Source organism: Pipistrellus kuhlii, unplaced genomic scaffold (genome assembly GCF_014108245.1).
Source record: "Pipistrellus kuhlii isolate mPipKuh1 unplaced genomic scaffold, mPipKuh1.p scaffold_m20_p_14, whole genome shotgun sequence".
NCBI classification, from domain to species: Eukaryota; Metazoa; Chordata; class Mammalia; order Chiroptera; family Vespertilionidae; genus Pipistrellus; species Pipistrellus kuhlii.
The window spans coordinates 17,159,110-17,182,014 of NW_023425449.1; the positions used below are offsets into that span (position 1 = coordinate 17,159,110).

Here is a 22,905-nt window from a genome sequence, read left to right on the forward strand (position 1 = left end):
GGAATTGGGGTGGTAGGACAAAGTGAATTCCATCAGAACACTTTAACAAATCAAAAAAAAATTGTGCTTTTTAACTAGTATTCTCAAGAATCATAACAATGTAAAATAACTCCAATTGTTAAAAAAAAAAAAAAAAATCAGCCCTAGCTGGTCTGGCTCAATGGATAGATCAGCGGTCCATGTCCTGTAGGCTCCTGAATTTGATCCTGTCAAGGGTACATATCTAGGTTGCAGACTCAATCCCTGGCAGGCCACCCCATCAGGGGGCACCTGTAGGAGGCAACCAATCCAAATACATAGATGTTTCTTACTCTGTGTCTCTCCCCACCCCTTCCACTTTAAAAATCAATGGGAAAAATATCCTTGGGTCAGGAAAACAGGAACAAAAAACAAAAACATAAAAACAGAGACAGACAAGAGTATGGTGATTGCCAGAGGGAAAGGACAGTAATTCCAAAGGCAATCTATTTGAACAACTGAGAAATATGAAGTGCAGAAAAGCTATGTCGATCAATTGAGTGGAGGCAGAAGAAGGTAAAGGGAAATAAATGGTGATGTAAGAAGACTTGACTTTCAGTGGTGCATGATGCAATATACCATTAATATACTGAAGAGTTGTACACTTGGGACTTGTATCACTTTATTAACCAATGTCACCCCAATAAAGTCAATTAAAAAAAGCCATAGCATATTTCTGCTTATAATGAGGTTGAAGGAAAATAGACAAGGAGTGGTAAAACACAGACGAGAGGCTTTATTTAACAATAAAAGTGGTAACATCACCAAAATCTCAGATTTTTGTGATTGTTAAATAAGAGAATTCATGTGGAATGACCTACTATATTTTCAGGAACATGAAAAATAGCCACTAAAAATTAATTTCATTAGTGATATGACACCAAACCCGCTGCCCTTTTGTCTAAGCCTGGCATGCTGTGGCTGAGATAAATTGCATTATAACACCAGCATTTTCACAGTGATCTATCATGACTTACAATAAGATTCCTGGATATGAGTTATCTTACCATTTTATTTTAGTTATACAGTTCTCAAAAATGAAACAGGTGATATAGAGGGAATTCTCTGCTGAAACAAACTATTAACCTACTTAATTTCAAAATGAATGAGCAGAGCGCAGGAACAAGTAGATATTTAAAGTAATGACTGTTCTGTGAGAATAAATCATGCATACCCTATTGATATCTGGGTACATGAAGCACAGCAAATAATTCATGGTTATGTCAAGATGGCAGTAATTGTACTATTAAAGAAAAAGATGGCCATGGCCATATTTGAATAATTAGATCATTTGCTGAGAGTAAATGATCTGAAGCTTCTTTCAAATACAAAATTCCCGGAGAGGGCATCATGTGTGAGAAAGGCGAATTCATAATGTTAGGACCATGTACTATGCATAGCCCTAGATATGGAAATTGAATAGATTCTGATATACATAGGGATATCGATAGGGATCGGGGGAGATACGGATATGACTGTGAACATAATAAATATATAGATAAATGGGTAAGCAGCCAGAACTCATTTCCACACTTTTCTTAATCTTTTCACTGTATTCAAGTGCTTTTAAATCTTAGAACTAAACTTGCCAAAATATCTCTCATTATCAGTGGTGTTCTCCATTAGATTTTACCAAAGACACACTTCCATAAAATTTGGAATTTAAATTCAAAGTGTCAGCTATCATTATGTCTTGGCAGGTATGTGCATAGGCTGCAATGTGTGTTAAAGGTCAGATTATTCCACCAGCTCACCAGAATTCTTATTTAAACAACTGTTTTTGTGCTGCAAACAATTGAACTTAGCACTGGTTATTTTTCTACAATTTCTACAAATTCCTTATTTCCTGAAAGCTACTGTACATTCTCTCTAATACTCATGGTCCAGCTTTAAATTTTTGGAAATTTTTGTTATTACCATATTTTTCAGACCATAAGACGCACTTTTTTCCCCCCAGAAGTGGGGGGGAAAAGTCCCTGCGTCTTATGGTCCAAATATAGCCTACACATATACTTTTAAAAAAAAGTTTTTTTACTTGCCCGGCTCTAAAATGGTTCTAAATGCTGCTGTTTACTTTACAGGGTTGATTACATGTGTTTATGACTGTGATGTTGGGTTTTAATGCACATAAAATATTTTAGGACACTATTTGTTTCAGAATCTTTTTTTCTTCATTTCCCTTCTCTAAAAACTGGTGCGTCTTATGGTCCAGTGCGTCTTATGGTCCAAAAAATACGGTAAATATGTAATGCTTTAGGTATTTCCAAGTTTTTCTGTTTTGCTTGAATCCCAAGGGATGCACAAGTGCTAAGAAACCTCTATTCAGCAAAGAAAATAACTTGAGAATATGTTCAGCTCATGTCTACAGTCACTCCATTTACATAAAACTCACTTTTCCATTGGTGTTGAAATTTCATCTGCAAGACCAATATTTTATCCGGAAACCATACAATATATTTCTAGAAAATTCCTTCCAAACCCAACCTTTACAATTTCTTCTCTATCTGCTACAAATACTGCTCCTGCCTCCAGATCTTTTTTTTTAATTCATTGATTCATTTATCTTTAAAGATATAAATGATCATAATTCCAAAGGCAATCTATTTGAACAACTGAGAAATATGAAGTGCAGAAAAACTATGTCGGTTAATTAATCAATGTCAGACATTTAAATCTATTTAACAGTGTCTCCAGCTTGCATAAACACCTTCAATTGTTAATGAACATATTATTTCCAACTTTTGGGCCTTTAGAAAGATGAAGTTAGTGCTTATGAGCTTGGATTCTAGAGTATACAAATGGAAAAAGATATATTCTACTGCTTATTCATCAACTTGATATTGAGTAAGGTACTATTCTAAATCAAATAAGTATGAGTGTAATATTAGAAGTTATTCCATAGCAATATTCAGAGTATTGGATGGGATATTGCTTGTAAAAATGTAACACAGTGCCTAGCACATGTTAAATATTATTTCTACCATAAATTGATCATAAACCTACCCAGGACTCATCTAAATAGCATAAACACATTAAGTGATAATTCCTGGGTTAATTACCTGGAGGAAATCTCAATATTGCCATGTACTATTTTGTGGCATTGGGCAGGTTACTTCCCACCCATTCTGTTTTCTGTCAAAAATGTAGATGAAAATCTCTATGACCTACCTTTTAAATTCTTGTCGGCTTTAAATAAGTTAATGCAAGCATGCCACTTGGAAAATGGCATTTAGAAAGCATTACATGTGTAGTTGCTACCATTGCTATCCACTCTTGATAGTAGATATGAGAATGAGAAAATTCTTTCACACACCTATTAAAAATTTCTACTTGTGGCACCAATTCTTGATACTTATAATAAACTTGGGTTATTTGAACAAGTGTAATCCTTCAAATATGTTCTATTTTGCTCTGTTGTGTTGTTGTCTTCTTTCCTCCAATTTAGCATTTCTAGACTTATGTATTTTGATTAGTAAAGACAGATTATATATTGTTTGCTTAAGGTAAATTTAAGACAAAAGTATGAAAAGAAAGATATGAGAGCATCATTACACCCCAACTGTTAATACAGTTTTTCAATTAGACAAAGCAGGAGAAGGAGAAAGAGTGGGAGAAAGGGAGGGAAGAAGAATCAAAGAGATGAAGAGACCAGATGAGAACACCTGCCTTTAGGAACACACAATTCATGAGACTGGAGTCAATTTGATTCCCTCCAACCCCCAAAACCTTGACATTATTTTGGGAACATTTCAAAGATGTCTAACACTCATTTTATACACATGGGAATTTTGCTTTATTTCTTAAAAGGGTCATCTACATTTAGTAAGGAGCAAAAAACATGACTTTAAAAATGTACACTTTGCATTCCTCCATGTTGTCAATTCTTTGTTTAAGACAGTTATACAAAGCACATCCACAAGAATTAATGACTTTTTATTTCCCAGAAAGGCATTATTGCTGAACTGTTAGATTTAGCAAAACATATAATTTATATGAGAAACATTATTTGTATACTAGAGGCCTGGTGCATGAAATTTGTGCACAGAGGGGCTTCCTCAGCCTGGCCTGCACCCTCTCCAATCTGGGACCCTTCAGGGGATGTCCGTTTGCCTATTTAGGCTTGATCCCTGGGACGACTGACTCCTAACCACTCGCCTGCCTGCCTGCCTACCTGATAGCCCCTGTCCTCTCTCCCTGCCTTCCTCATTGCCCCTAACCACCCTCTTCTGCTGGCCTACTCTAGCCTCTAACTGCCCTCCCCTGCCAGTCTGATCGCCCCCAACTTCCCTCCACTGCCAACCTGATCTTGTTTCCAAGTGCCCTCCCCTGCTGGCCTAATCTCCTCTAACTGCCTCTGCCAAGGCCTCCACCACCATGGCTTTGTCCAAAAGGAAGTTGGACATCTGGAAGATGGCTGGTCAACCTAGTCTAATTAGCATATTGCCCTTTTATTAGTATAGATAGATTATATAGGATAGGATTGCTTAAATTGGGGAGGGAAGCTTTTTTCAGCAGGAAGAGATGCTCTTGGCAGACAAACACACATAATCCCTATATCTGGACTGATAGCCAGCAATATGCACTATACTGCCAAACTGGTCATTAAAAAATTGAATCACTTTCTTACACTTTACACCAAACAGCTATTGCCCTTAAAATCTCTCCTCAGCCCCCACCTTAGGTTCTTCCTTCACAGTTCACCCAAAATAGATTCTTATTGGTCTGTGTATATGCCTGTCAGCGCCAAAAGCTCCATCTCCTAGGCAGCCATTGGCTCCTCACAATTCACCCAGATTTGCTTCTGATTGGCCAGTTTCTATGCCAGTCAGCATCTCTGGGCCTATCTCTGGGCCTGATCATAGAGGTGAAGCTGATCAGCAACCGCCCCATGCTGCTGGTGAGCAGGCTGAACTGCTGACTTCTGGAAGAGGGAGAGAGGCTTGGCTGCTGCAAGGTCCAGAGGGAGAAACAGGGACTAATCATCCTGATTCTTTCTCTGGGCCTTGCCAGCAAGCTGCTACTGCTGCTGATCAGCCCCACCTCTCTCCCTCTTTGAGAGGTCATCAATTCAGCCTACTTGCCTGCTGCACACACACCCTGGTTATTTATATATATATATATATATATATATATATATATATATATATATATATATATATATATATAAAGTATGGAATTTTGTTTGTCTATTTTTTCCAGGCATCAAAGGGGTTTTTTTGGAAAAAGAGAAATGACTGCACATTCAATGTCCCTAAATAGGACAGAGATAGAGGAGATAGAGACAGAGGTAGAAGAGATAGAGATAGATACAGTATATATATCTATCTAGAACCCAAACATTATATATATATATATATATATATATATATATATATATATATATATATATATATAATGTTTGGGTTCTATATTCTTTGTGACATGTTCCAGTGATGAACAGATTATAATTGTAATCAATCTAAAATGATTATAGGAAAGTTTTTGACATTTATGGATTTATATAAGTAATAAATGCATTAAGAAGTAGTATTATGTGGTACATAAAAGAGAACACTGCAATTGCAGAGGTTTAAATATAGCTTTATGATGATAATGATTGAAGATGTTATGATAAAGATACTATAGAATTTGACTTAGTCTAAAATTTAGGAAAGTTTTTACTTTTTCAGAAATTTTGGTTTTGTTTAACTTTTTAATCGCAAAGCTATTAGATAGAAGTAATTGAGAGCATAATCACTCTTACAAGATCTACATAGACATTAATTATATTCACTATGCCCAAAATATACACTGAGTGGCCAAATTATTATGATCTCTGAACGCATAATAATCTGGCCACTCAGTATATGTACATATGTGGCCACTCTAATATATAGATTAGAGGCCCAGTGCATGAATTTGTGCATGGGTGGGGTTCAGCCAGCCTGGCCAGGAGGAGGGGACATAGGCAGTTGGCCAGCCTGCCTGCTGGTCGAACTCCTGAACAAGGGAACAATTTGCATATTAGCCTTTTATTATATAGTATATACACTGAGTGGCCATATTATTATGCATTCAGAGATCATAATAATGTCTCCACTCAGTGCATTCACACACACTCAAAACTGGTGAATGTATAGCACCTTATAACTTTCTCTAGTCATTGTAGGCTAAATAAAATTGTAAGCTTTATTCATTAGAATACATTATGAAGAAAAAGTAATATGAGAATGCAATGACATAGAACATATGTATGGTCATTTGTCTACCTAATTAATTAGTGAATTTAGGCATGATTTATGAACTAATTTAGTGTTATCAAATGAAAATTTTAATGTCAAGTGCAAAATTATTCAGTCCATTAATCTATTATTTTAAAATAATTATAATTCAGATCAAAACATTTTAATTGGACTAGTTAAATTTAAATTATAAATTATTTTTATACTGTTATGAGATGTCTTACTGTATATAAAGCATTTTAAAAAATTCTTTTACATTGTCAAGATAAAACAATTATAAAATTTTAATTGCATAACACTGATGATGATTAAGATAAATATTAGCAAACATAATTAAATAATTATATAAATATTTTATTTTTATTTTAGAAATAATGTTTTTTTACATCTTGATGTTTCACTTTTAATAATGTGATTTTTAAATGCTCTCCTAAAATGCTATTATAAAAACAACAGTATTTAAATTAGTATGGTATTAGTTCAATTGTTAATAGAAAGACCTATAAAATAAAGTCCAGACAGAGCATCACAGATAAATAGCTACTTTACTTGGAATAATCTGATGTGGAGTAGAGAAATATTTATTTCCTACATATGATGCTTAGTCAAGGATATACTCATATTTTAAAAAAGGGAGAGAAAAATGAAAATATAAACCTTGCTCTCTACTTCATACCTTACACAAAAATCAATTCCATATAGATTATTTAACTAAATATTAAAAGAAGGTAAAAAGTATTTGTTCTAGATCTGTGAAATATGCTGTGGGTAATTTAATAGGGATTGCATTGAATCTATAGATTGCTTTGGGTAGTATGGGTATTTTAACAATATTAAATTCTACAGAGAGTACAACATCCCTTGAATCAATATTAGCCAATCTTCATTATTAAATTAGAAAAAAAAAAGGAAGTTGCAGAGAAAAAAAATTTTAATGTCAAATAATAGAAAAAAAAAGATTAATTTAAAGAAGATGTCAGCTTGATTGGCTGAATCTGATTATAGCAGTTTTTTTCTTGAAGATCTCAAGTAGACTTCAATACTAGAGGATGAAATCTATTTAGGCATATAGCTAAGGAATTATATGTTATACACACACACACAGATGTGACTGTCAAAGTCATATGTTTGGATATATGTAGTTATAGGCGAAATGATGGTCCTGGACCACAAAAATGGTGTTACTGATCAATTTATTACCAATACCAATTATGCAGTTGCTTTGCAATAATACTTTTTCACAACATTTTGTATCAGTTAGCCACTCATATTTATCTTACATTGCCCTTATTTTTATCATTTTTATTTACATAACACACTGGAATTGCATGTTCAAGGACCATAGTAAGGTTAACTAAGGAAACTGAAATGTGAGAAAATTAACTAACAATCTGACACAATAGTAAATCAGATAGGATAGCTAAATAAGTCAAATAAATCTTCCCAAGAAAATATTAAGCTTAATTTGGACAATTTAATAAAATTGTGTAATCTTATATTTAAGCTATTAAATATAGTTATGATCATCTCAGGCCTACTCATTAGGCTAATGTTAATGAATAGTTACATCATTTTAGTAAATATCAGAGATATAAAAACAGATAAAGTCTTCCTTAACCACAAAGACTTCAAGCCTATTTAAAACCAAGAAGAGCTTATACTAGGTTTTTATATTAATTGTTATACAATTTTGGTAAAAACTATTTTATATTTTAAAATGGTAGCGATGAAAATTTATGTAATTGTTACTTTGTAACATGAACTTGATCAATCTATAAAATAATAACTATTTGTAAATTTTTTTAGAAAAATGTCAATTTTCTCTTTTGTTCTATATCATGCAGTAATTTAGAGGTGACAGTATGCAGAAGAGGCAATATGTACAAAGTAAAATTGATTGATATAAACAAAGTTGAATTTTTTAACCAATAGGTCTTAACCCAATGCCCAGTAACATATAAGCTGCATGAACTAATAGAGAATAACAAGATCAATTAGAGAGAGTATGAAAATAAGATTGATACCATAATGAAAATTTAGTTATTCTATAGCGCAAGGAAAGGCATTATGAGAGCATAGTTAAGTCAGAATTTAAAAAAAATGAGAACTTAGGCTTTTACATGCAAGTATTTCCCCAAGATTTTCATTAATTCTAGGGCTCTCTCAAAACATTTTAACAATACTGAAGTGTTTCAAACTACATGAGGCTTTTTCTAAAATAAAAAATCATTTATAAATTAGTAGCATTCATTTTATATTTATGAACATTTAAAATATAAACTTATATGATCATTTTCAAAATTTTATTTTCATTGTTGACATAGAAATCAAGAAGTAATGCATCAGTTTGAATCAGTTTCTATTTAGGGTTTGAGATTTCTATATGAAATTTTCTTTTGCTAAAACATATATGAGAACATCAACAAGTTCTCTGTGAGATAATCAAACGCCTTTAGATTATGCCATCTTACAGGTGAATAAAAATGAATGTTTATGGAGAATAAGCGACTTGCACAAAAATAGCTCTAGTTAGTACTTTATTAACCATGCATAGTTTGCTTTTAGGATGTCAGTGCTGTTTTACTAAAAGCGGAGGAACAGTAGTTAATGTTTCACAGATTTTCTATAAAAGATTGGATAAATATTAATCACGGAACAAAGAGCTTAAAATTGCTTGCTGACATCTTTTGTTTTATGTGTTAACCCCTGCGTTAATGGTTTAATTAATTCATTTCTTTGCTAAAAGCCACCTCCATTCTTTTTGGCAACATGCCTAGTATAAACAACAACTGACAGTGTATACCCTTGAATCCCTGCCTTGCTCGGATGTGAAAGAGTCTTTTGTGTTGACAAAAAGTTTAGAAACCTCATCCTTGAGATCTATCCAATTATTAATTTGAATGCTCCAAACTGAGGCATGCTATCTGAGAAGAGCCATTAACTGCCTAAGGTGCATCGAAATTTTAATTGGCTTTTTTCTCCTAATTCGCTTGCATGCCCTGTGGTGATACAACAAATCTTCAGTAAATTAAAGCACTGAAAAGGAAGGTACTAACCACAACACATCTTTTTCTAGCTTGCCCAGAGAAAAACCCATTTCTACCCTCAATCCTGTGACTTGTGGTGGAATCTATATATTATATACACGGCTATTATCAAGGTCACAGATTAACAGCAAGCAAAATGCATTATGTCATTAGATGGAACTCATTCATATAATATATAAACATGCAAAACGGGTATTGTTTTTCTTATGGAGCAAACAGTTGTTAATATCACATGCAGTTTACACACACACACACACACACACACACACACACACATATTTATAGCCTCTGCATTTTATTATACAAGAGATAATCAAGATACAAGGATTGGTTCTAACTCTGAAAAGAGATGTCTTCAGAGATAGCAAATCAGACTGGGTTCTATCCTTTCAGTCAAACCTGGGTAAATAGGGCCAAGCTTGGGAGAACAATTAAATCATTAGGGTGCACTGCCACAAAGAACACTCTATGGCCATTTACTTCTATGGCCTAACAGGTCCTTTTGAATTTTTCTAATAATTTTTGTGGGAAACCCGTTTTTACCACAATGTTGTATAGGAAAGGAGAGAGATCATTGAAGTATAAGGAGCAGCAGTTAGGGTGAGAAGGGGTTGTAAACGTGAGTATTAGAAAATGATATGGGAAATCCAGGGAGCAGTGGAGAAAAGAAAGGAGACAAGATTAATTATGTCAGAAGAGAACTCCAGTGGCTGCTGGAGAACACTTATGGGCGCACTGCCAGCATTTTCTGAGGAAGAAAAGGCCTACCAATTACACAAGTGGGAATTCAGGCTTCAGATTGCTGTTTATTCATTCTAATTACTGTTCCTTGATTATGTCCCCAAGGCTTATGAATTCCATGATTATGTCAAGAATCCAGCAAATTTATAAAAATAAACAAGAAATTATGGCAGAATATATTACTTTTTTTTTTTAAATGTGACTTTTTAGATTAGTTTCCTTTTTCAGTACTTGTCACTTTTTTTTAAAATATATTTTATTGATTTTGTACAGAGAGGAAGGGAGAAGGATAGAGAGTTAGAAACATCGATGAGAGAGTCATCGATCAGCTGCCTCTTGCACACCCCCTACTGGGGATATGCCCTCAACCAAGGTACATGCCCTTGACTGGAATTGAACCAGGAACCTTTCTGTCCCCAAGCCGATGCTCTATTCATTGAGCCAAACTGGTTTCGGCTATTACTCTTTTATATCTGTCTTCACAGGACTGAGAACACAAACTGGTTAAATAACTGATATTCAAAAGCAATAAAAGGATAAATAAAGCACAGAGTGTAGCTACAGTAATTGAAGTATATTTTATAACTATGACCAAAAGAAATAAATAGATTATGGGCAATCACAATGTAAAAAAAAAACTGAAAGGGTTAAAAGTTTCATCATAAAAATAGGAAAAAAATATATGACAGAGCTTGTAGCAAAATTCAGTTCATCAGGTAGTAATTGAAAAAAAAATTATTGTAAAAAAACTCCTTGAATATACTTAACTATAGTTGTGCTCAGAAGCAGACAGCTGGGGTGTATAGCTTTAATTATCATTCCTACAATTCATTAAAACATAAGCCATGCTAATTCTTATTCACTATTACACCCACATGAATCTAGGCTCTTTTACACCTTCAAAACCAATCATAAACCTAAATATGTCCTGAAATTTCAGGAGAAATATAGCACTATCTTTTCTATCTTTGGATAAGCAAATATTTATCAGACTACATACAAAGCATTATCAATATATATTATTAATTAATTAGACTTTGTTTAAACTTCAGCTCATCAAAAGAAAGTGTAATGAAAAGCAAGTCACAGATCTGAGGAAAACATTTACAATGTATATATCTATCAAAAATGGCATAAAGATTGCATCAAAACACATAACTCAATATCAAGACAAATCAAACAACCCATTTAGAAAGTAGATAAAATATTTGAACACATTTTATAAGATATATAAATAAATGGTTAATAGCACTTTTTAAAAGTGTTCAACATTATTAATCATCACAGAAATGCAAAATAATAACAAAGTACAGCTTGACAACCTCAAATGTTGACAATAATATGTGCAATTATAACTCACATAGAATTATGGCAGAATATAAAATGAAGCAACTACTTTGGAAACCTATTTGGGAGTTTTCTCCTTGTGTCTTTTTTATTCCTCCCTATAAAATTACATATAGATACTCAATAACCCAATAATTCTATTTCTAAGTATTACCCAAGACAAATGAAAATGCATCCAACAGAAGAGTTGTACATGGATGGTCATTGTGTATTTATAGTCCCAAAAGAAAAACAATTTAAAGGTTCATTAACAGGAGAATAAACAATTCATGGAATGAAAATGTTACTAAAAAATAAAAAAGTAAAAACAAAAACAACAAAAAAACACCTGTTGACACACAAAAATGCGCAAGGAATCTCAAAAGCATTAAAAAAACAAACAAACAAAAAACAAAAAACAAAATGCAATACCAAGCAGCTGTAAAAAAGAAGAATCTCTTACCCTTTCAGACAACTTGGAGAGACCTGGAGAGTATTGTGCTAATCGAAATAAGCCAGTCAGAGAAAGATAAGTATCACATGATCTCACTCATATGTGAAATCTAATAAACAAAATAAACTTTTGAACAAAAAAGCATGCAACAGGCTGACTTATTTCCGAGGAAAAGGGCAGTAGGGTGAGAGGGGGAAGCTGGACAATATGATATTTGGGGCTTAGGATGGACAATATGATATTTGGGGCTTCCATTTCTTTGTTATGTGTGTTTTATATCTTTGTTATGCATGTTTTAAAATTTGTTTTTATTATTTATCTTACCATATTTTATTTAAAAATAGGCTTAAATTCATATGTGAATAGATAAACCCTGGCAATTACATACATATATGTTAACTAGAGGCCCGGTGCATGGAATTCATGCACTCAGGGGATGGGGGTCCCTCAGCCCAGATAATAAGAGGGCACAGGCCAGGCCAAGGTACCTCACCAGTGCATGATTGGGGTTGGTTAGGGTAGGGAAGGGCGGCCAGCCAGGGAGAGATCTCAGGAGGGCTCCATAGCATGTGTGGCCCCTCTCAGTCCCGATCTGTTGGACCCCTGCAGGAAGCTAACCTACCGGTCTGAGCGTCTGCCCCCTGGTGGTCAGTGCAGTACAACAGGCATCACAGCTACTGGTTGACTGGTTGACTGCACCCTAGTGATCAGTGCATGTCATAGTGAGTTACAGAGGGGTCTTAGCATATCATTACCATATTACACTTTGATTGGTTGAATGGTTGGCTGGATGACCGGACACCTAGCATATTAGGCTTTATGATATAGGGTTATGAATTACATATTATGCATTAAACATATTTTAAATGAGCATGAGCTCTGAACTGAGAAAAATCTGTGTTGCAATGATAATTCTGCCTTTTCTACTTTCAATAGTATTAAACGTGGACAAGTAACATAAGCCTCATTTTCCCCGTTGTAAAATGATGATAATAATGAAAATCTTTCACATTGTTTGAGCAAGAGAAAAGTTAAATAATAAAATGAATAAAAAATACTTAGCAGTGTTCAGTACAAGGGACTCAATAAATGATTAAGTGTTAGGTAATTGAGCTTTCATTACATTGTAATCCTCATATATCTGGTAAGTGCTTTTATTCCTTCATTTACAGATTAAGAAGCAAAGAATGAGGACAAAGGAAATTGATTTGACCCATCTGACAAAGTCTTTTAACTTCCCAGGAGCCACAATTATTGTTTTTAAGGAGGCAGCAGGGGTAAAATAAAAATGTGTTTTCATTTTCGAGGGGATCTAGAGAGAATAGATTCTGACACAAACCAAACTATCTAAATTGGTGCTTAGAAACTGCCAGATAGCCTAATGGGAGCTTTATTTTTTTATACCACTTATAAAGCATACATCGCTACTATAAAGAAAATATACAAAAGTCTTTATTTTTAAACTTTATATACACCATTTTAGCTGGCTTGACAACTTGAGAATTGTTTTCCCTATTCTCTTACAGCCTGTAATATGATTGACTGGGTACAGGTGAAGGCAGACACTCACACCTCCACAGTACAACAGGCAAGCAGAAACACAGAAACTGTAGCATCTACTTATTATCTTGACTTAATGCTGTCATTAACAATCAGCATCCAAATTTTAATGATAGTGGCAATGATGATGAAATAACACTGTCAAATAAGTCAGCCGCACTGTATATTTTTAATAGGATGAATACTGAATGACTTACACAGTGTAAAAGAAAGAAGAAACTAGAAATACTCTAATGAATGTATCACAAACAAAAATGGAAAAACAAAACTTCACCTGTAATCATCCCAGTGCCCTTTTCTTTGCATAGACATGTGGTTTGAAACAACAATTCAGGCATTTTTAACTGTCATTCTGACTGGAAACATAGTCAAGTATATAAAAAGCCTTTAATTCTTATAGGTTATCTGCTTAGAATATTTTGATTTGGAAATTCGAAAAACAGTTTACTACAGTTAAAGAAATGTGTACATGCTTGGGTGAAATTTTAGGACTCAATGAAATATGTAATATCTGGCACTTTTACCTTGGTTGAATAAGAGTTGATCTATGTTTAGAAGGAATCTTTGGTAAGACAGAAAGAATATTTATATTTACATATTCTATTTGCCAAAAAGAAATTCTGAAGAACCACTGAAATAGCAGACAGGGTGCCAGCTAATTTCACATCTGTCTTATCAGCAAGCTTAAAATTAAATAATTTCATTTGTATGGACAGAAATGTGAATGTACCAGTTGGTGACATAAAAGGGGCTATTTTTCAGATATTTATTTTTATAAATCATACACATAATCTACAAATCATGTATTCTACTACCATATGAATATTTATTTTAAGCATTCTGCATATTGTTATATATTAAAATTAGGCACATACCACTAAAAAAAAGCACATTTCCTGGTAGGCATTAACTTTATCAAAAGTTATTCCCATAAAGAATAAAGCCTTGAAATAAATATTTTTAAAAACACAATATCTTTAACAACTCTAAAGAGGTCACAATTCAATTAATATTAACTTTTTTGCAAGATAATATTAATATACTAGTATCATGAACTCAGAGATTCTGAGTTAATTTATTCATGGGATAATATATTTCCAAATGAGTAACACATGGTGCATATGATTTTATTATAATTGCACCACAAATATTAATAATCTTTTGTAAGATAAATTGCCTTTACTCAAATATTTTCTTTCCATTCTTCCATTCAAAACACACTAACCTTGTCCGAAAGTTCGTGGGATGAGGATGTCCATCATATAATGATAAGTAGTCGTATTCTTCTTCTAGAGCAAATGATTGAAAAACAATTTGTATTCTATTTCTTTCTTCTGCTATTATTACCCATGTACAGTTTGCACCATTTGGATATCCATATGGGAAACCAGGGCTTTCTATAGTGCCATTAAGTCCTTTTAAAGTGCCACCACATGTATAAATAAATCCTGCAGGAAAAATAAAAAAGACAAATAAACAGACATTAACACTATGTAAAACAAGAATAATCCATACCTGTTATTGTTTTCCAAGAACAATGTTACAATCATTTTGGAAATGACAATTTCAGAGCTATGTAAATTAACAAATTTTTTTAAAAGGTAAGACATACTAGAAGACTTGTCATTTATCATATATATTGTGGTTAGTAATTTTATGCCAGTAGATGAAATGAAATCTTCCACATATATGACTCATCATCTATTACATGATTCAAGAGACAAACACAGTTCTAGAACATGATATCTTCCCTGAGGTAGTTTCTGATCTAATTTTGGATTCTCATAACTGCATTGCTGGAAAAGGTGGAGGTATTAAGAACTACAACTTGGTAGTCACAAAATAGTTCCAGGGAATTAAAGTACAGCACAGGGAATATAGTTAATAATATTGTAGTAACTATGTTTGGGACTTGAAACATCAGGGGATCACATTGTAAAGTATATGATTGTCTAGCCACTATGCTATACACCTGAAATGAATACAAAATAATATAAAGATGTAAATTATAATTGAAAAATAAAATAAAAATGATTTTAGTATGCACTTTGGACCTTAAAAAATTAACTCCACTTTTTCTTGGTAAAGCATGATAACTCTTTTGGGTATCTATATCTCTAACATCTATTAATGCACTTTAGGATAATCTGTCCCACACTGATTCTAGCAGACTCAGACCTAAAAAAGTAAAAGCAAAAAAAAAAAAAAAAAATCAATATAATTGCTCTGTCATAAACCAGAGTGGTTGGTCCAAAATGAGCACAATCCTAATTTAATTGCAACAAGTGAAACCTGATGTCGGAGAGAAAATATTTTGAAAAACTAAATATTGGGCAACTGTCATCAGTCATTTTATAGATTTCATACTAGTTCTATCAAAGGTCTAAATTATTGAGGGTTTGACTCTCGGTCAACTCTTTACCCAGGTATCATTTACATATTTTTGGGTCAAACTTGAAGCTTAAGTGCCATGAAAGTGTCACTCAAAGACACTGAGCTAACCCAGGGAAGAAGAAATTAGCTACTGTGGCTAATATGGAATATCATACTACCCAAACCATCTGTGTCTGGAAGTAGTTGTTGAAAATGCAGGCAACTTGGGGCTGCTCTCTCTGGGTAGAAATGAGTTTTTGTTTTATAGGCGGATCTTTTTTTAAAGTGTGAAGACATGGAAACATGCAAAGTCCTTCTGTAGATGGTTGGATAAAGGAAATATGGTACATATATATTAATACAATGCAATACTACTTGACCATAAGAAAAGATGAAATAATACCACTTGCAACAAAATGGGTGGATCTTATCACGCTAAGCAAAATAGGTCAGATAGAAAAAAGTTAAGAACCACATTATTTTAATCATATGTGGGATATAAACCTGAAAGCAACAAGTGAATAAAGAAGAAAAGAAAGAAGGAAAAAAAAAAACTCAGACACAGATAATAGTTGGTACTTACTATAGGGAACAGGGCTTGGGTAGTAAAAGGTAAAGGGGGTCAAAACATGGTGACAGATGGAGATCTGACTTTGTGTGATGGTCACACAATGCAATAAACTGTAATCTATCATAGAAATGTACACTTGAAACCTGTGTAATCTTATTAACCAATATCACCTTAATAAGTTGAATTTTTAAAAAGAAACAAAAACAATAAAAGTGTGAAGAACTGCTGAGGTTCTTGTCCCAGCATTACGAAGGGTTCAGCAATCCGGAGAAAGGTTGTGCGTAGATTCAACAAGGAGTCCAAAGACGAAAGACAGTTTTGAAAGGCATTGGGGGGTCAGGGGAGCTTCAGGTAAAGGAGCTAAAGACTCTCTTTGCCTCAGGACCCCATGCTTTTTATTAACACAATTTTTCTTAAGGCAATAATACACTTCAAAGGGTAGGGTATCAAAGGGTAGGATTGACAGAAGCATTGTCAGGTTGGGGAATAGCCTACAGCTTGTTTAGGTGTTTGGCCAACAGGGGGCAAAAACATGTAGATTAAGATGCCCTGAGCTGTCTGGCAGCAAACAATTATCCTATTCAGCTTTGGGGGAGGTGCTTTTTAGCTGTTCGAACAGATGATTACATATATGGCTCAGCCCTTGTTGAGCCCCCAAGCTTCATCATTCTTTTGATGAAACTCTTGTAATTATGACATGCTGGAACCGGCTCCTGGCAAAGAACCTTGCAAGAAAGATGGCAAGCCAGATTGTAGATTGTGGCAGAGAGAGGCTGATTTGGGATGCTGTACGTTATTTCCACACCCCGTTCAGGAGCACCTTTCTTTTGCTAGCTGACAATACTGACTAGTGGTGAGACCTATGGCTGGGAACTGGATGAATCAACATAACCCTGTGCTCCTAACCACAGTAACTTCAGGAATCTACTCCAGTTATCTTCATAGAGGGCAAAGTTCTAAGTCTGGGATATTCACTGTGACATGAACCTGCTGGTCTTATGATTCTTTTGCCCTTTAAAAAACTTACTAAGAAGTTGAAATGAGGTAGACGTTTTTAAAAGCCAGTATTTGTGTGTATACATGTATTTTTGCTCCAATGCCAAATGTCAAATAGGGCATTTTATTATTTTCAAAGTAAAAAAAGGGAAAGGTCCCTTTTAAATTGCTTCTTGCAGAGCAATTACTGTGAAGCCTCAGGTTAATTAGCTATCACCCGTTTCTATTAGTTTTCTGCCTGAACAGCTTCCAATTTGAACTTCATAACTAAACGCAGGCATGAATCCCTTCATCTGCAAACGGATCTATGGGTGGTTTTATATGTTCTCAAGCCCCATAACCCTGACAGTTTTAGAAAAAGGACGTATGTCCTACAATAACATGCTCAGCTTTGTCCACTAATTCCTCAAGGGCCTGTTGATTCATGCGTTTCAATCACTTTCCTTTTTTTTTTTATTCTCCAGGCAAACTAGAAATTATACCTTTTCCCAAGCATTTTTATCTGTACTCTTCATTTTTTATAGCTAAGCTTGTCTGATGAATATTACATTATTCATAATAAGACAGTACATTTTTTCCAACACAAAAGAATCAGAAGTAACTAGAGTTTTTTAAAACTAAAATAAGTCCTAGTCGATTTGGCTCTGTGGATAAAGCATCGGCCTGCAGACTGAGTTCGATTCCCATCAAGGGCACATGCCCGAGGAAGGGAGCATACAGGAGGCAGCCAATCAACGATTCCCTCTCATCATTGATGTTTCTGTCTCTCTCTCACCCCCTGCCTTCCTCTGTGAAATCAATAAAAATATATATTAAATAAAATCTTCCCTCATTTACTTACGCTTCATAAGGTTAATCATTGTTATGAATTAGTGTTTATCATTTGAGGCCACTTCTGGACACATACGCTTATAAGCATATGGAAAAGGTATACTATGTACATTTTTCTGAATCTATTTATTTATTTTTGTAACATATTACTGATCCCCATGTGTACTTCTACTACATTTTTTATAATGACTACAGAGCTAGATGGCATAAGGTATGCCTGTACTATGATTTATTTAATAAATTTCCTATTGAAGGCTTTATTCTTTGGGATTACAAAGTTGTAAAAAATAACTTTAAATGTATATCCTTGTATACTTGTGTGAAATAGTCTTCAGATGGAGTTCCAGTAATGGAACTGAAAGAGCCAAACTATCCTCAATAAATATAAAAAAAAAATTTCTTCCATCACCAGGTTATGAAGTGTTTCCAACCTTCAACCCCAATTTTGGCAATACCAGATTTTTCACAAGGCAAATTTTGCAAGACAAAAAAGTCATGTATTTTATCTTGCATTTCTCTGATTCCCATTGAAATCAAGTATCATATGCTTCTCATTCATTCATAATTCTTATTTTACGTATTGCCTCTCCATAGCCTTAACATGTTTTTTTGTTTTTTGTTTTTTGTTTTTTTTTTAAGGGATGCACCATTGACACTCACTTGTCTTTTTGGGCACAATTACTTTGGTTTCTATTTATTGTTTGGTAATACATGTTTGCCTTTTCTGAATGAAACAATAATTGCTTATGCTTTGTAACTCATTGCTCTCATAAATCCACAACTACTTATCAATCTCTATAGTTCATGTGAAGCATGATCTTCTTTCCCACCCATTTCCTCTGATAATCTTGCTTCCACATTTGCTCATGTATTCATCACATATATTATGATTAAAAGGAGATTATTACCTTAGAGTATCTCCATAGAACTGACAAACTACAACATGAGGAAGCAGAGAGGATGCAGAATGACTGGGGTAAGCACACTTTGCCATGAAAGTAAATTAATCAAGATAATTTGGTATGTGTTTATGGAAAACATGTCTCAAAATTGGCATGGAAAATTTCCATTAGATTTAGCCTTTAACAGTTTCTGAGTGCCTTACATTGTATTTTTCACACCTTAACTTTTAATGTCCACTAAAATTAAACAGTTGATTTATTCTTAAAAAAATTTATAATATGTAAGAATTGGTTTACATTGTCAACAAGAGTTTTATTGATGATATGTATTTTAATTTTCTTCTCTTTTTTGATGCCATATATTACCTTTCCTATAGAATAAAGAATTATGCAAAGATTGTTTATACAGTATTTTAAGGAATGTGCTTAAATTTATTTTATTCTATTTTATGCTAACCAAGTTCCATGATAGACCAACATTTACACTTATATTTACTTTTTACCTTTTTCACACTTGTGTTTATTTATTGCAATCTGGATTTTGTGCCCAATTATATTAACATGGCTCTTTCTATTCATCATCAAGAGTTCACTTTTTTTTATAGAAAGACTTGTGTGCTAAAGACTTACAAAGTAAAAAAAACTTAACAGTCAGAGTATCCTTTTTATTTTTGTTAACAATACATAATATGAAGTCTATCCTCTTACCAATTTTGAAAAGTACAGTACTGTTAACTCTATGTACATTGTACAGCAGCTCTCTAGAATGTTATCATCTTGCATGAATGAAATGCTACACCCATTAAACAATAACTTCTAATCTTCCCATCATCCTATTCCCTGGCAACCACCATTCTACTGTCTGCTTCTATGAATTTGAATAATTTAGATGCTTTATAGGCATAGAGTAATTTAGTATTTGCCTTTCTGTGACTGGTTTACTTCACTCAGCATAATAACCTCAAGATTCAACCATGTTGTGGAATATGACAGAATTTCCTTTTTTAAGCTAATTTCAATTGCATGTGTGTACCTCTTCGTCTTTACTCATCCTTTAATGGATATTTAGATGGTCCCCCGCTTTTTGGCTATCATGAATACTATTTCAATGGGCATGGAAGTGCAATTATCTCTTTGAGACCCTGATTTCAACTCCTTTGGATAAATATCCACTCATGGGATTACTGGGTTACATGATAGTGTGCTTTTCATTTATTGGGGAACCTCCATATTGCTTTTCATAGCAACTGCATCCTTTTCCACTCTCACAGCAGTGCAGAAGAATTTTAAAATCTCCACATACCCAGCAACACTTATTTTCTGTTAGTTTATTCCTTTTGGATGTTTTGAATGATGGCTATCCTAACAGGTGTGAATATATCTCACTGTGGTTTGAATTTGTATTTTCCTGATGTTTAATGATGTTCAGCATGTTTTTTTAGACATGTTATCCATTTAGTATGTCTTTCTTTCTTTTCTTTTCTTTTTTTTTTTTTTTGAGAAATGTCTAAGTCCTTTACCCATTTAATTGAGTTCATTGTTTTTAGTTAGGAATTACAGTTGGTGTCCTAGCCAATAGACTATTGTTCAAATCAATGCCAAGAAGCTTGACCCCTATGTTAATCGTTACCCTAGAGTAGGGGTGTCGAACTCAATCAGAGAAGGGGCCAAAATCTAAAATCCAGCCTAAATTGTGGGCCGAATGGTTTACTGAACAGTCATAAACTGTCATTGTGATGGAAACGCAGCGGAGTGCAGTGATGACAGCGCGGTGCGGGCCACATTGCAAGGCCTGGCGGGACGGATTTGGCCCGTGGGCCTTGTGTTTGACACATGTGCCCTAGAGAGTAAAATGGGTGTCCATGTTTATTAGGGTAAATTATACATTAATACTAATCACTTCTTGAACAAAGTCAGAACATCAGAGCATTATAAGTCCACCCCTTTCCCTTAATGTCTGTACTACTGTTTTTGTAGACTTTAGTTATACATCCTCTCAGCATCTATTTTCAAAAGACATATTTTTTTCATTCTAAAAGCCTATGTCTAAACAATATTACAATAATCAACTGAAATATTCATTCAGGCAAAAATAATTCAATGGGAACTCAATAGTTCAAGGCACTATCATTCATTGAGCATGGGAAACTCCTTCTCTCCAATCAAGTACTAAAATAATAAAATTATTGTGAGGAATACACAAGAAAATCATGACAAAGCATAGAAATTATAAAATAACTTATGTAACAATAAATATTGCTTTAATGATCTTATGCTTTGCCATGATTAAGAATATAAACATGTATTATGTACTCTATTGTTTATAGCAAATTTACAGCTTTGGGGTACTAGTGGAAAAATACAACATTTGAATTTGCATTTTCCTGTTGTTTAGTGATGTTCAGCATGTTTTCTTAGACATGTTATCCATTTATTCAATAGTATGTCTTTTTTTTTTTTTTTTTTGAGAAATGTCTAAGTCCTTTACCCATTTAATTGAGTTCATTGTTTTTAGTTAGGAATTACAGTTGGTATCCTAGCCAATAGACCATTGTCCAAACCAATGCCAAGAAGCTTGACCTCTATTTTAATTGTTACCCTAGCAGGCGTCTTCAAACTACGGCCCGCGGGCCACATGCGGCCCGCAGAGGAGTCTGATCCGGCCCGCCAGGTTTTTTGGGCAGTGAGCGCAGCCGAGGTGTTACAGTAGGAATTAGTAGTTCATATAGTCCGGCCCTCCAGCCCTCTGAAGGACAGTGATCTGGCCCCCACTTTAAAAAGTTTGAGGACCCCTGCCCTAGAGAGTAAAATGTGTGTCCATGGTATCTTAACATTTAACTTGCTTTTCCACCATTGCTTCTTTATGACAAAATAAAGATACCATGGGCAATAAAATTATTCCAGATCATTATATTAATTCCATCTCCTTTCTCCTCACACTTGACAAAATCCAGAGAGACGTGTCCGATAGTCCTCCAGACATGAGCTGCCTGTCTTGTTTATTTAATGAACACTTCTATTTTTAAAAAAATCTTTGCAGGAAAGTGCTGAGCTGGAAAGAGCAGAGAAAATATTTCTATGCCAATAAAGTAACTGAAAGGCATTCAGGTTGTATTTTCCAACTTATCTTCCTTTTGACATTTGCTTTTCTTGACTGCAACTGCAATAATATGATTTCCCTCTTTTATTCCCCCTTCTTATGATTACCTTACACATGTTAACCTAGTGCTAATAATAATGGCTCTGTGTATTATCTTCTTCCACACCTCTGTGGATTTTTCTATTGGCCTAGAGTCACTGTTTACTCTAGAAGGAATAGTACATTGAAAGGCTTTTTGTGAATCCAAAGAGCAGTGATAGCCCTTGGCACATCAAAAAACAAATCGCAAGGACTTCTGAATTCTCTTGTAGGTTTTCTTCCACACGCTGTTTGAAGGCAAGTGAAAGCATGAGCGACAGCTGAGATGATACTGCCATTTGCAGGGGACTCAAATTCTGCAGATGACGCAGTGCAGGGGAACAAAAGGAGGTGAGAGATAAGTTGTTGCTGAATGGGTTTTCACACCATGGAAAGTGTATTTCAGCGTAAGGCTAGTGACAATCCAGCTCCAACCTGCTGACAGATGGCTGCTAGCAGCACGATATATTTGAGACTGACTGTCAAGATACAAGCTTTCCTATTAACCAAAGAACACGTTTTTCCTAAAGAGTATCTCAAAGGATGATGAAAAAAACAGAAATGATATTTAACACATACATTGGGAAAAGAATATCTGAGAACCCAAAGCAGGGCCCAAGTTGGCAAAGGGAAGATAAATAAATGTCCTAGGAGTGAATACCTCTGAGAAAACAGTAAATCCTTAAG

At 34.2% G+C, this 22,905-nt stretch overlaps 1 protein-coding gene across 1 annotated transcript in view; it reads right to left on the minus strand.

Moving 5' to 3' along the window:
• CSMD3 (CUB and Sushi multiple domains 3) overlaps positions 1-22,905 on the minus strand; it is a 779,390-nt gene that overhangs the window by 670,136 nt on the left and 86,349 nt on the right. The window contains exon 2 of the mRNA XM_036436812.2: positions 14,593-14,815. Within this exon, the coding sequence (XP_036292705.1) occupies positions 14,593-14,815 (223 nt within the window). The remainder of the gene's footprint in view (positions 1-14,592; positions 14,816-22,905) is intronic.